The 11,569-nt window shown below is 50.8% G+C and overlaps 1 protein-coding gene across 4 annotated transcripts; it reads right to left on the bottom strand.

Moving 5' to 3' along the window:
* Positions 1-2,678: 2,678 nt before the first annotated feature.
* On the bottom strand, positions 2,679-9,757 carry Bmp4 (bone morphogenetic protein 4). 4 transcript variants are annotated; one of them, XM_029566698.1, is made up of 4 exons: positions 9,675-9,757; positions 6,304-6,428; positions 4,747-5,126; positions 2,679-3,782 (listed from the first exon to the last, which is right to left on the bottom strand). In XM_029566698.1, exons 3-4 carry the CDS (start codon positions 5,117-5,119, stop codon positions 2,926-2,928), a joined length of 1,230 nt encoding a protein of 409 aa, XP_029422558.1. In that variant the 5' UTR covers positions 5,120-5,126; positions 6,304-6,428; positions 9,675-9,757; the 3' UTR covers positions 2,679-2,925. The 4 variants fall into 4 exon arrangements, with proteins under 4 accessions (XP_029422558.1, XP_029422560.1, XP_008837774.1 ...); XM_029566700.1 differs by having other exon boundaries at positions 4,747-5,073; XM_008839552.3 differs by having other exon boundaries at positions 9,466-9,751.
* Between the last annotated feature and the right edge of the window lie 1,812 nt (positions 9,758-11,569).

Raw genomic sequence — 11,569 nt, 5'->3', positions numbered from 1 at the left:
GAGTACTATAAAGTCGGGGGATGGCAGGCTAGCTCCAAAAGTGAGGCAGCTCTCTCAAGGTACTGGACCGGATCTAAAGCATCCATATAAACTAATTAAACCTAACTTCGGCAATCTCCATATATTCAGTCCATTTCTCCCCAGGCAGCAGCATTGTGCTTTCAAACAGAATTCAAAGGGTTAATAACAGCCGGCCATAGAGCCTTGTTTTCCACGCTAACATTTGTGGCACTAGGACTATTTTGTTAACTAGGTATATGCAATTCACAGAATTTCACGGTAAATTCCCCAGACCAAATATTTGGCTGAACAAATAAACAACATTATCCATTCCTGAAAATAAGCCAGTAGAAAGAGGGGGAGGTAGGCTGGGGGAGTGTTTGCTAGAAAGTGACCTGAACTGGACAGCCACCAGGCCAGGATCATTGGTTCAAGTGCCTGAGATCTGGGGCTCCCTTTCAATGACACAAAGTATCTCAGAAAGTCGCTGAAAACTCAGACAAGGTAAAATGAGGCCGCCTGAGGGAAACCCATAATGGGCTTCCCCTAAACGATTTATTCAAGCTCCATACCATTAATCAAAGGGGCAGCGACCTAGGGGGCTGGAGCAGTGGGGGGAGGATCCCACTTTGCTGGGCATTTGGAGGAACTGCAGTCTCACAGCCTTTGCCTGGGGCTCTGATCTCCTCTCTCCACCTGTGCTCTCCAGGGAGCTGGGGCTTTGGCAACCACCCCACTTCTATTTTTATTGGTTTTCACTGAGCTGCTCCTTTTGGAGGACTGTAGGACTTTAGTAATTAAAAACAAAAATGAGTCCTGCTTCATCCACCCCACTCCCAAAAGCACATGCACGACCGTGTGAACAAGAAGGCAATGGTGTGCACACAGCACACAGAAAAAACCACTAAGCATGTGCTTCTCCCGGTGACACCAACGCTACCATGACTACTCCCCCCACTTCACTTCTCTTGGTCCTTTCCAAAGGACTACACCAAGACCCCCACTGCTTCTACCCCAAACCCATCCAAGACTACCAGAGAAAATGCACATATAAGAAATGAACCTGGGGGCCTAGAGAGATGGCTCAGCTGTTAAGAGCACTGACTGCTCTTGCAGAGGACCAGAACCCACATGACAGCTAACAATTGTCCATAACTACAGTTCTGGAGATCTGATACCTTCCTCTGACATGGGTGCACTTATATACATGCAGGCAATATGCTCATACACATAAAATAAAAATAATAAATAAAAATTTTTTAAAAAAGAAAGAAATGAGCCTGAACAGACCAGGATTTAACTGCTGGTGCTAAGACAAAGGCTTCACCTTTACTTCCTACAACTATGTCCTTCCAGAAAGCTCTCCCTGTCCTTGACTAAGAGCCCACCACCACCACCTCCAAGCACATTAGTTATCACCCTTTTAAAAAAGATGGTCTCATGTATAGCGTGAAAGTTGCTACATAGCTGAACATGACCTTGAACTTCTGATCCTCTTGCCTCTACTGCCCCCGCCCCCCTGCCCCAGTGCTGAGATTATAGGTGTGTTGCACCACCTCTACCACCACACCCTGCCTTGGGCAGGATCAAACCCAGGGTTTCCTGCATGCTAACCGAGCACTCTGCCAACTGAGCTACATCTCCAACTTGGATCATTCTTTTTTAACTGTGGCTCCAAATTGGGCTTTGCCTTTAAAGAGCCCCATATGTAAATATGAGTTCCCCCAGATGGATCATAATCCAGTCCCAGAGGACGGTAAAAGAAGCAGCAGAAAAATCAAGAACTGGCATTTGACTCAAGAGATGCCATGAGACAGCAGAATGCTTTCACAGAGCTTACTTAAAACTCTTACCCTTTAGTATCTCACCCCATTGTCAATTCTCTTCCACAGCACAATGTCTGGATTCTGAATTTGACAAACACCTTCATGTGAGGAATGGGGACAAGAGAAAATAACCAAGTGACACTGGAGAATCCTACTTTGTGATGTTTAAAGAATGACCACTAAAGTTTTCCAAAGTCAGGCCCATTATTTGTTTTATTGGATAAAAACCCTGTTTTAAAAAAAAAAAAAAAAGGCTAAAACCAAAAAACTATTTGAAACACATACACCCACATTAATGTTTTGAGTGTGTGGATTGGTTTGGGATTGAAATACAAAGATGATGCCTGTCACAATTGGCGATACCCTGGGTTATCAAAAAGTAGAGGGGGGAATGAATTTTGTGGAGCTGAGACTTCTCCATCACATTGGACTGTGGCTATGACACACCCCCAAAGGTGAGCAAAAGCAAAGTACAAGAAGCCCCAAATTTTGTCTTTCATCTGACCTATTCCTTTCATCCCACTGTTTCTGCTGGGCATGTGTCATCCACATGGGAGAGGGTGCTGCGTCCTTGTTAACATTAAAAAGAAATGGAGAACAATTCATCTTGGCAATTAGCATCTCCCTCTGCCATCACTTTGCCCCTGTTCCTACAATTTGACCACTTCTGACTTCCACTCTACCCCAGTTCTACCTCTACAGAAAAGGGATGGGACAGAAAACAAGAGAAAAGAAAGAAAAAAGGCCATGATTTACCTTTAAAATAATGACTCATTTTATTTTTTTTAATACGTAGTTATAAATATATTTTGTCAAAATATATGATCAATATGGTCAAAACATTTGCACGTAAAGTCATAAATAAGGTCAAGGTGAATGTTTAGGTTTTTTTCCTTTTTTTTTTTAAAAGATAAAAGTCCAGCTATAAGGAAGCAGTCTGTGTTGTATGTGAGTAGGAATGTGTGTGTGCACGTGTGTGTACATGTTTGTGTGTTTATGTATATGTGGGTGTATGTGTGCATGTGTGTGTGTGTGTGTGTGTGTGTGTGTGTGTGTGTGTGTGTGTGTGTATCTGTCTTCCCTCAAGGGCTGCCTGATCTCAGCGGCACCCACATCCCTCAACCACCATCTCCTGATAATTTTTCAGTACCACCTTGTCATACTCATCTAGGTACAACATGGAGATGGCGCTCAGTTCAGTGGGGACACAACAGGCCTTGGGGATACTGGAATTGACAGAGTTGACCAGGGTTTGCACAATGGCATGGTTGGTTGAGTTGAGGTGGTCCGCCAGTGGAAAGGGACAGTCCCCATGGCAGTAGAAGGCCTGGTAGCCTGGTGGGGCCACAATCCAGTCATTCCAGCCCACATCACTGAAGTCCACATAGAGAGAATGGCGACGGCAGTTCTTATTCTTCTTCCTGGACCGCTGTGGGTGATGCTTGGGGCTACGTTTGGCCCTCCGGCGTCGGGTCAAGGCATTGCCCCGGCCATCATGGCCAAAAGTGACTAGGAGAGGCCGAAGCTGGGCCCAATCTCCACTCCCTTGAGGTAACGATCGGCTAATCCTGACATGCTGGCCCTGGTGGGTCCGTGTCTGGTGGAGGTGAGTCACCTCAATGGCCAGCCCATAATTGGGCTGCTTTTCCCGGGTCCAGCGAAGGACTGCAGGGCTCACGTCGAAAGTTTCCCACCGTGTCACATTGTGGTGGACTAGTCTGGTGTCCAGTAGTCGTGTGATAAGGTGCCCAGGCACCATTTCTGCTGGTGGTTTCATAACCTCATAAATGTTTATACGGTGGAAGCCCTGTTCCCAGTCAGGGCCCTGGTCCACCTGCTCCCGAAATAGCCGGAGCTCTGCAGAGGAGATCACCTCATTCTCTGGGATGCTGCTGAGGTTGAAGAGGAAACGAAATGCAGAGTTTTCACTGGTCCCTGGGATGTGCTCCAGATGTTCTAGGCACAGTTGAGGAGGAAAGGGAAAAAGAAAAAGCACATGAACTTTTCTGAGATGGAAAAGTCAAAAAAATAGATGAACTGGGCAGTGAGTGGTAAATTCCACTTATAGAGTAGAAGCCTAATTGGGGAAATAAGTGTGCCTTTTAATTTGAAGGAGCAGAGAAGTGGGACAGCTAGCAAACCAGCAAAACTTAGCTAGCATTTGTCAAGTACCAAAGACAAAGTATCTCCCAACCTCCTTTATATGCCTAATAATTTCCATGTGTCAACTCCTTTGCTCCACCACCCTTGGACTCCCCTTTTAAAACCCTGCTCTTGGCTTTGTGTACACAGTTTTCTTTACAAGTGGCTGTAAAGAAAAAGAGGGGCCAACAGAGCAGAGGCAGGAGGAGCCCTGCACACAGCCACCCTCTCCCTCTTCCCCTTTCGAGTATGTTACTAAACATTTCCCCAGCGATCTTGGAAACACAGAGCATGCCTTGTTGATCATGTTACAGAGGGGAAAATAAATTCCAACTCAGTAATGATGCTGGTGGATTAATAACTCAGATTTACTTTGGAAAAGAAACATCCGCTAGGAAACATTCAGATCCGATTACAAGGCCCCTATTGAATAAACCCGACAAACACACAGCTGTAATATTAAATTCAGTAGGTGCTTTGAACAAAACGGGCAGAAAACCCGGCAGAAAAGGCTTTGATACAGCGAAAACACACCGCTGGGGCTAGCCCACGTCTGAGTGGTGTCATTCCCCTCTGAACCCCTCCCCCTTGGTCTCCAGAAAGTACTTTCAGAGGCAGCTCTGGAAATTCTTGGAGGTAAGCGGCCCTGTTCCTCAGCCTCCCGGATTCGGGGCTTTGATGTAACCTGAACTCTTCTTCCCCAGGGCTTCCACAGCCCCTCCAGCTCGCCCTGCCCCTGCCAGCCCTCCCCCCACCAGAACTAGAGGCATAGACTGACCTTCGTGATGGAAACTCCTTACGGTGTTGGCCCGGCTGGCTGGACGCTCCGGGTACTCCAGACCAGTTCCCTGGATCTGCTCTTCCTCCTCCTCCTCCCCAGACTGGAGCCGGTAAAGATCCCGCATGTAATCCGGGATGACTGCGCTCTTGCTCGGCTGCGGACGGCGGCGCAGCCCGAACATCTGCAGAAGTGTCGCCTCGAAGTCCCGCAGGAGCTCATGGCTCTGCCCTGAGCGGCGTCCTCCCGCGTGGCCCTGAATCTCGGCGACTTTTTTCTTCCCGGTCTCAGGTATCAAACTAGCATGGCTCGAGCCTCCTAGCAGGACTTGGCATAATAAAACGACCATCAGCATTCGGTTACCAGGAATCATGGTGTCTCTGGGGAGGGGGAGGGGAGTGGAAGGTTAAAGAATAAATAAACAGCAATAAATAGCGAGAAATAGAGATGTCTCCGCATATGCATGTAGGGACAGCAATGGAGGGACAAGATGTAAAACAGGTCAGAGAGATCAAGTTTGTGTTTTCTCCCTCACACCCTCCCCACACACACCAGCTGCAGCCGTGCATGGCCTGAAAGTAGGAATTGCCCTGTAATTACTTGGTCTAACTTGTTTACAGTCAAATAACCCCAAATCAGATAGCCTCCATCCTGTTCATCTTTTTTTGTCCCAACTCCTATCTGAGCCATGATCTCAGCCTGGCTTCTTCAAGGATAAACAGTTAACATTGAGGGGGTAAAAAGGAGTGGGGGAGGGAGAATTAAAATGCCATCGCTCTTCACTTCAGACTTTTAGCCTCTCTCTTCTTCCTCCACACCCCCACCCCTCGCCCTTCCTCTTCCCTGGAGCCCAACTTCCACAACTTCCAGCTGGTTAGGAGCTGAAGGGAGAGCAGAGCAGCACCCACAGGGCGAAGACTGGGCGGCAGGGTCCAGCGGCCGAGAAGGGAGTCTGGGGGCTGCCCCGGTGACTTTGAGGTTTATTTCACTGTGGCCGATGCTTTGGAAATGCTCAGGCAAAAAAACAAACAACAACAAAAAACAACAACAAAAAAAAACCCTACAGAAGCTAAAAAAAAAAAAAAAAAAAAAAACCCCAAAAAAAAAAAAAAAAAAAAAAAAAAACCACCTCAGTTGCTCCTGGGGAAAGGATGGGGGATGATTCCGAGGCGAACACAGGCTTTTTGACAACAGACTAAGAACGCACCACCCGGCACTGGGAGCTTCCCAGACAAGTGGGACCCAGCCTGGAAGGGAGTGGTTAGCCCTCCTGGGACAACCCCGGGCCGCGGACCTTTCATTTCTCTGGTCCCCTTGAGCTCCCCCTTTCTTGCAACGCAGCGGATCTCAGAAGGCATAGGGGGGCTAGCAGCACTTTAAAAAGGAGCCGGGGCGCTTCGAGCGTCTGGCCTGCAGGAGCCAGGAAGGGAGCGACAGCGCTGCCAGACAGCGGAGCGTGGACGGTGGAAGGGAGGTCCGACGGGAGGGACAGACAGCGATGGGGTGAGAGGACAGAGCGAAATCCCGGGAGGGGGAAAGGAAGAGGTGTCTACTCACTGACAGAAAACAAGGCATATAATAACAGTCCATGATTCTTGACAGCCAATCTTGAACAAACTTGCTGGAAAGGTTCAGAGAAGCTGCGGCAGTGTGTTGCTCGGAATGGCACTACAGAATGGCTCCTAAAATGAATATTTGAATATAATGAGACTCTGGCGCAGACAGGCTCTGTTTTTCTTCCAGCCCCTCGAGGTCACGTGGACGCATAGGTCCCGCCCCGCTCGCCCGCCCCTCCTCCACCCCGCTCGGTTCCGCCCCTCCGACAAAGGCCAACCTCCGCGCCCGCCCCCGAGCCTCCGCGGTCAGGGAGGAGTCCCCGCCGCGCTTGGCGGAACCCTCTGAGGGACACCGGCCACCAGCGTGGTCCTTGGCCGTGGGCGCTGCGCGCAGGGGACCTGGGGTTCTCCTCTGCCTGCGGCGCGCGGAGTGTCTATCCAGGCCCTCCGCATCGGCCGTCTAAAGCAAAAGACTCTGGGGCGCACCGTAGAGGCTGAGCTTTGCAGCGCCGACCACGATCTGGTGGGGCCAGGAGTGGGGACCACAGTCTAAGCTTGCCCAAAGCCTCTCCGCCCAGAGGCACTTGAAAAGGAAAGCGCCTAGGGACCCAGCACACACACACACACACACACACACACACACACACACACACGCATGCACACACGCACTTCCTCCTCAAGGTCTCGGAAAGGCCAGATAATGCTCCTAGTGTAGGGCCGCCGACCCCCGGAGAAGGTCTGCGAATGCTCAGCGCAGAGGATCTAGCCCCCAGCCAGCAGTGGCTGACCCTGTCGTGAACGTGGCCGGGATCGGGGTGTCAGGGAGTGATCGGTGTGGGAAAGTTAGAAGGAGCGGCTTCTAGAGTTGTTTGAGGTACAGTCCCCGAGAATCCCCGCACCGTGTGGGCCGCAGTGGCCCCTCCAGCCAAGCAGATCCTCCAGAAACCGGTCGGCGGGGTCATTCAAGGCAGAGTGGCGGCCTCCTGGACTCCAAACTCCGGACAGATTCCGAAATAGGAGTCGCCGAAGAAAAAGGCGCATTACATTTTTTTTTTTCCAGATCTCAGTATCGCCAAGGTTTACAACTCCGACCCGGCGCAGAAAGGAAATCCCAACACGTTCCCAGGAGTCTAGAAAACCGGGAACAGCTTTCGGCCTGCACTCGACCTCTGCGAAAGAGTCTCTCTCCTCCTGGCTTGGCTTACTTTTTAAACCACCACACTCCTCCCCCCGCCACTTCCTTCCCCCACCCCTTTCCTCCTTTGCACCAGCTGCAGAATCGCAGCAAATATTCCTTCAAGAAGTTCACCAGCCCACAGCTCGGGCAACGACTGGGGTGACCCGACTAACAGACGATTACACACGCGTGGGCCTGTTCCAAACCTGGGCAAGCGCGACTCTGCGTTTCAGCCAGGTCGGTGGCCAAGCCGCTCCCAGGACCTGAGTCCCGGGACTCCCGCCCCAGAGCCCACTCCACCCGGCTCCTTTCCGGAGTCGGTTCCCAGTTTCCCCCTCGGAGCGCTTCGAAACTCGCCGCTCGGGTTGGCTTCCAAGACCCTCATCCCAACTCAGTTTTCTTGCCGGGGGTGGGGGGACATTTGCGGGAAACCTTTGAAAAACAAAAGGCGTAAAGGATGGAGCCCAGCCTGTCCTTGAGGCCACCGCTGCCCGGCGCTGTCAGACGCGCCGGGTCCGGGTGCTGAGGCCGCCGAGCCCCTGCGCCACCGTCGGCTCGGGACACCATCCGCGCCGCTTTTCCAGTCCATTTCGCCTTTCCCCGACCCCTGCCTTCGCTGGGGCGAAATGGGAAAGAGCTGGAGATAGTAAAGCGTTTATTGATTTGTTAATGTTTTTTTCCCTCTCTCTAAGTGGGAAAAGGAGAACGAGGTGCGCTTGTGGCTGGTGCACGCGGGGCGAGGAGACAGTGGAAGGGGCGGCGCTCGGGATCCCAGGACAATCCTCCGCCCCTGGGACTCTCCCTGGGCGGCGCCGGGAGGGCTCTCAGAGTTAAAACCAAGTGAATGGGCGATGGAATTGTTTCTATTTCAGATTCACTAAGATCACGTTTTCCTTCCTAGATTTTTAACTTTAAAAAGAATCTAAAAGATAAGTTTCATCTCCAAGACTTTCTTGTCCGGAGGGAGTGCAGCTCGTGACGGTTGTCCGTCGTTCCCCTACCAGAATCTTCTCCCGACACCACAGTTTATTTTAATGGCAGCCTCAGTTTACCAAGTATATGCCTGTTGGGGTTTTAATGTCTCGCAAATCCTTCCGCCCATAAACCGCGATACTCGAAAACCATCAACCAAAGGTCCAGCTCTGGTGAAGTTTGCCAGGATCCAACAATCTCCAAGCTTTCTGGTGGGTCCGGGGCACCTAGCGCCAAGCAGAGACTCACTGGCCCTGCAACCCCGCAGCGCCTCCCCATCCGACACAGCGCGGCAGAAGATGTGTGGGGGTAGCTTTTTGCCATCCTGGCCATTGTCCATAGAACCTTACACCCACCCCCCACCCCCCAATACAAAATAAACAGCTAGAAGAGAGACCCTACGGATGCCCTAAGTCTAAGAAAATAGCTTGTGGAGAAGAAGGGTCCTGCAACTGTAGTTCACAGACTTTCTGGGATAGCCCGCCAGCTGGGGGCCAGGTTAGGTGACACTCCCTAGATGTGGGTCCCTCGATGCGGGTCCCTTGTGCACAGAGAGCACTCTAGAGCTCAGCAGGACTGCGTTCTCTGCCCTAGAACCAGCCCTGATCAGGTGTTCTCCGCCCACGTCTCTTTCAGCCCCCTTGGTACAGATTGAACTCGGGGCCAACTCCTTCCTCTCTGGTCCTTCTGCGTCCAAAGGGATCGCCACCGCCAGGCCTCCGGCAAAGCTTTCAGCCAATACCCCACAGTGCTTCCCGACTCCCCATCCCAGCATCTCCTCAAAGTGGAACTCGCCAGGGGCCACCTGAGAAGAAAGTGACTTGGGTAGAGGCAGTAACATATACGAAGGTGTCTTTCAGGGCCAGCATCCCACCCTTCAACACCACTCTTGGGGATGGAAGGGGGAATAGAGCACCTTTTGCCTCAGTTACAGCCTGGGTCCCCAGCTTCTCTCACGAAGGATGTGCCTCGCACCCTTCAGACTGGCGCCCCTAGCCGGGTAGCCCTTCTCACCATAGGTCCCTGCGGTAGCGGGCTCGCCAGCAGCAGCTCGTGGGGACCTCTGGACCGCTGCAGTGAACCTGGGCGAGGGCCACAGCCTGGGTCGCTGCAGGCTCGAGACGGCTCGGACAGGAATCCCATCAGGGACAGAGGCCGGATAATCCGGCGGGGCAGCCGCGGCGTCTCAGGCTAGGGTCCCTCAGCTCGGATGCCGAACTCACCTAGCTTCCGGGCCAGGCCTCGCGCTCCTTCCTTCCCACCCTCTTCCACTGTCCTCTCGCATCTACTCCTTCCTTCTCCTTCCCTCTCTCTCTTTCTTTCCTTCCTCCTCCTCTTCCCCAGCAGCCCCTCCCTTCTTCCCTCCTCCCTAGATCGCCTCCCTTTCTGAGGATGGGAGCCCCGCCCACATCCTCCCATCCAGCCGGCCGGCCTCGCCTGGCCAGGCAGGCCCGGGTTCCGGAAGCCTGCACAGCGCCCCAGCCCACAGTTACCAGCCTTGGCTAGGACACCGCTGCCTACCTCTCGGGCAGCGGCCAGGACTCACCTGGGGACCACGTGCAAGAGGTACTAGGAAGCATGCACCGACTAGTCGCTGTACCTTCCAAAAATACCCATGGGAGTCTGGGCTTCCCTGAATTTAGAGTAACTGCTGCTCAAACTGATGATTAAAACACTGAGTAATCACCATTTACCCCGAGTAATTAGAGATAATGAAACACCTCTAAAATCAGGTTATGGAGAAAGGAGCTGTTGGATTGGTTTAAAGGATGGCCTTCCATAAACTGTTAAAGGATATCCAAACGTTGAGAAACAGGCTGTGAACAGAGCTGTGAGCCCAAAAGAGATACCTCTTCAACTATTAAAAGGTGGCTTTCCTTCCAAAACGTTTTTTTAACGTGCATCCTGTGCAGCCTTGATGCTGACCCTCAGAGACACAGTCCCTTTAAACAGGCTGCCTTCCATCACTTACCAGGCCTAACCTTTTAGGGGACAGGGGTGGTGTGCACATAGGCCAGGCCCATGTTTTGACAATTAGAAAAGTGTGTTTATAGCTCTGAAGCCCTTTTCGGATCTGCCACAACAGTTATTTTTGCTGTTACTGTTTCTTTGTTTGTTTGGTTGGTTGGTTGGTTGGTTTGGGCTTTCCAAGAAGGTAGCAACCACAGAAGCAACTGCTTTTCAGGCCATAAGGAAGCAAGAAAAGGTGCCCTTTGGTCTGGTTTTTTTTGTTGTTGTTGTTTTTTGTTTTTTTGTTTTTTGTTTTTTTTTAAAGAAAGGAGATGAGGAATTGGTTCTTTCATAACAACAACAACAACAACAATAAAACTGCCAGTAATCATATTAGCAGGGAGGTGGAATGTGGTGGCTTTTAAACCTTCCCAAACAGGAACTAATTTCACACACTGCCTCTGAAGGAGCTGTGAGAGAACTATCAGCCCCATCTCTGTTTTACAAACAAGGAAGGGGAAAGACAGCCAGGTTAAAGGCACTTGCCCAAAGCCCTAAAGGAAATCACAGCCTGGGCTCTGGAGTCTTTAGCTAAAGCTTCAGGGCAGGATTGAAGCTAACAGCCCTAAGCGCCAGGTAACCTGGAGCTGTTCTGTTCTGGGTTTCTGTTCTCTGAGGTGGACATTATAGTCCCCTGTCAAGGCAAAGCATCCGGCCTTTACCGAAACAGACGGGTAGCTCATCTAATCTCTACATTTACACACCTTCGAAATTTAGAAAACAGGAACTACTTCCTGTAATCTATGGAACAGAGATTACGAAGGGTGGGGTAGAATGTGTTCAAGAAACTACCTGCAGAGCAGAACATCCTTCTTTTGCAGGCCTGGAGAGCAGCAATAGGAACAGATTGTGTGCCCTTGGCCAAGTCCTTTCATTCAACAAAAGATCTGTTCAGACAATCTCCAGGCCCCCTTTCAATTAGAAAACCCTTTTGCTATTTTATTGTAATTTTAGTAAACATGCATTTCTTTCATTTTTAAATCACTTCTAAGTCTACTCCCTCTAACAGCAGGGCAATAACACCAGCCAGAAAAGATGACTGAAAATGTACCTCCAGCTTCTAACATAGCCAAAATTACAATTAATTATTTAAAATAACAACACGAAA

This window comes from Nannospalax galili, unplaced genomic scaffold (genome assembly GCF_000622305.1).
Source record: "Nannospalax galili isolate Female #2095 unplaced genomic scaffold, S.galili_v1.0 scaffold336, whole genome shotgun sequence".
NCBI classification, from domain to species: Eukaryota; Metazoa; Chordata; class Mammalia; order Rodentia; family Spalacidae; genus Nannospalax; species Nannospalax galili.
This window is presented reverse-complemented; position numbering and strand designations above follow the sequence as displayed.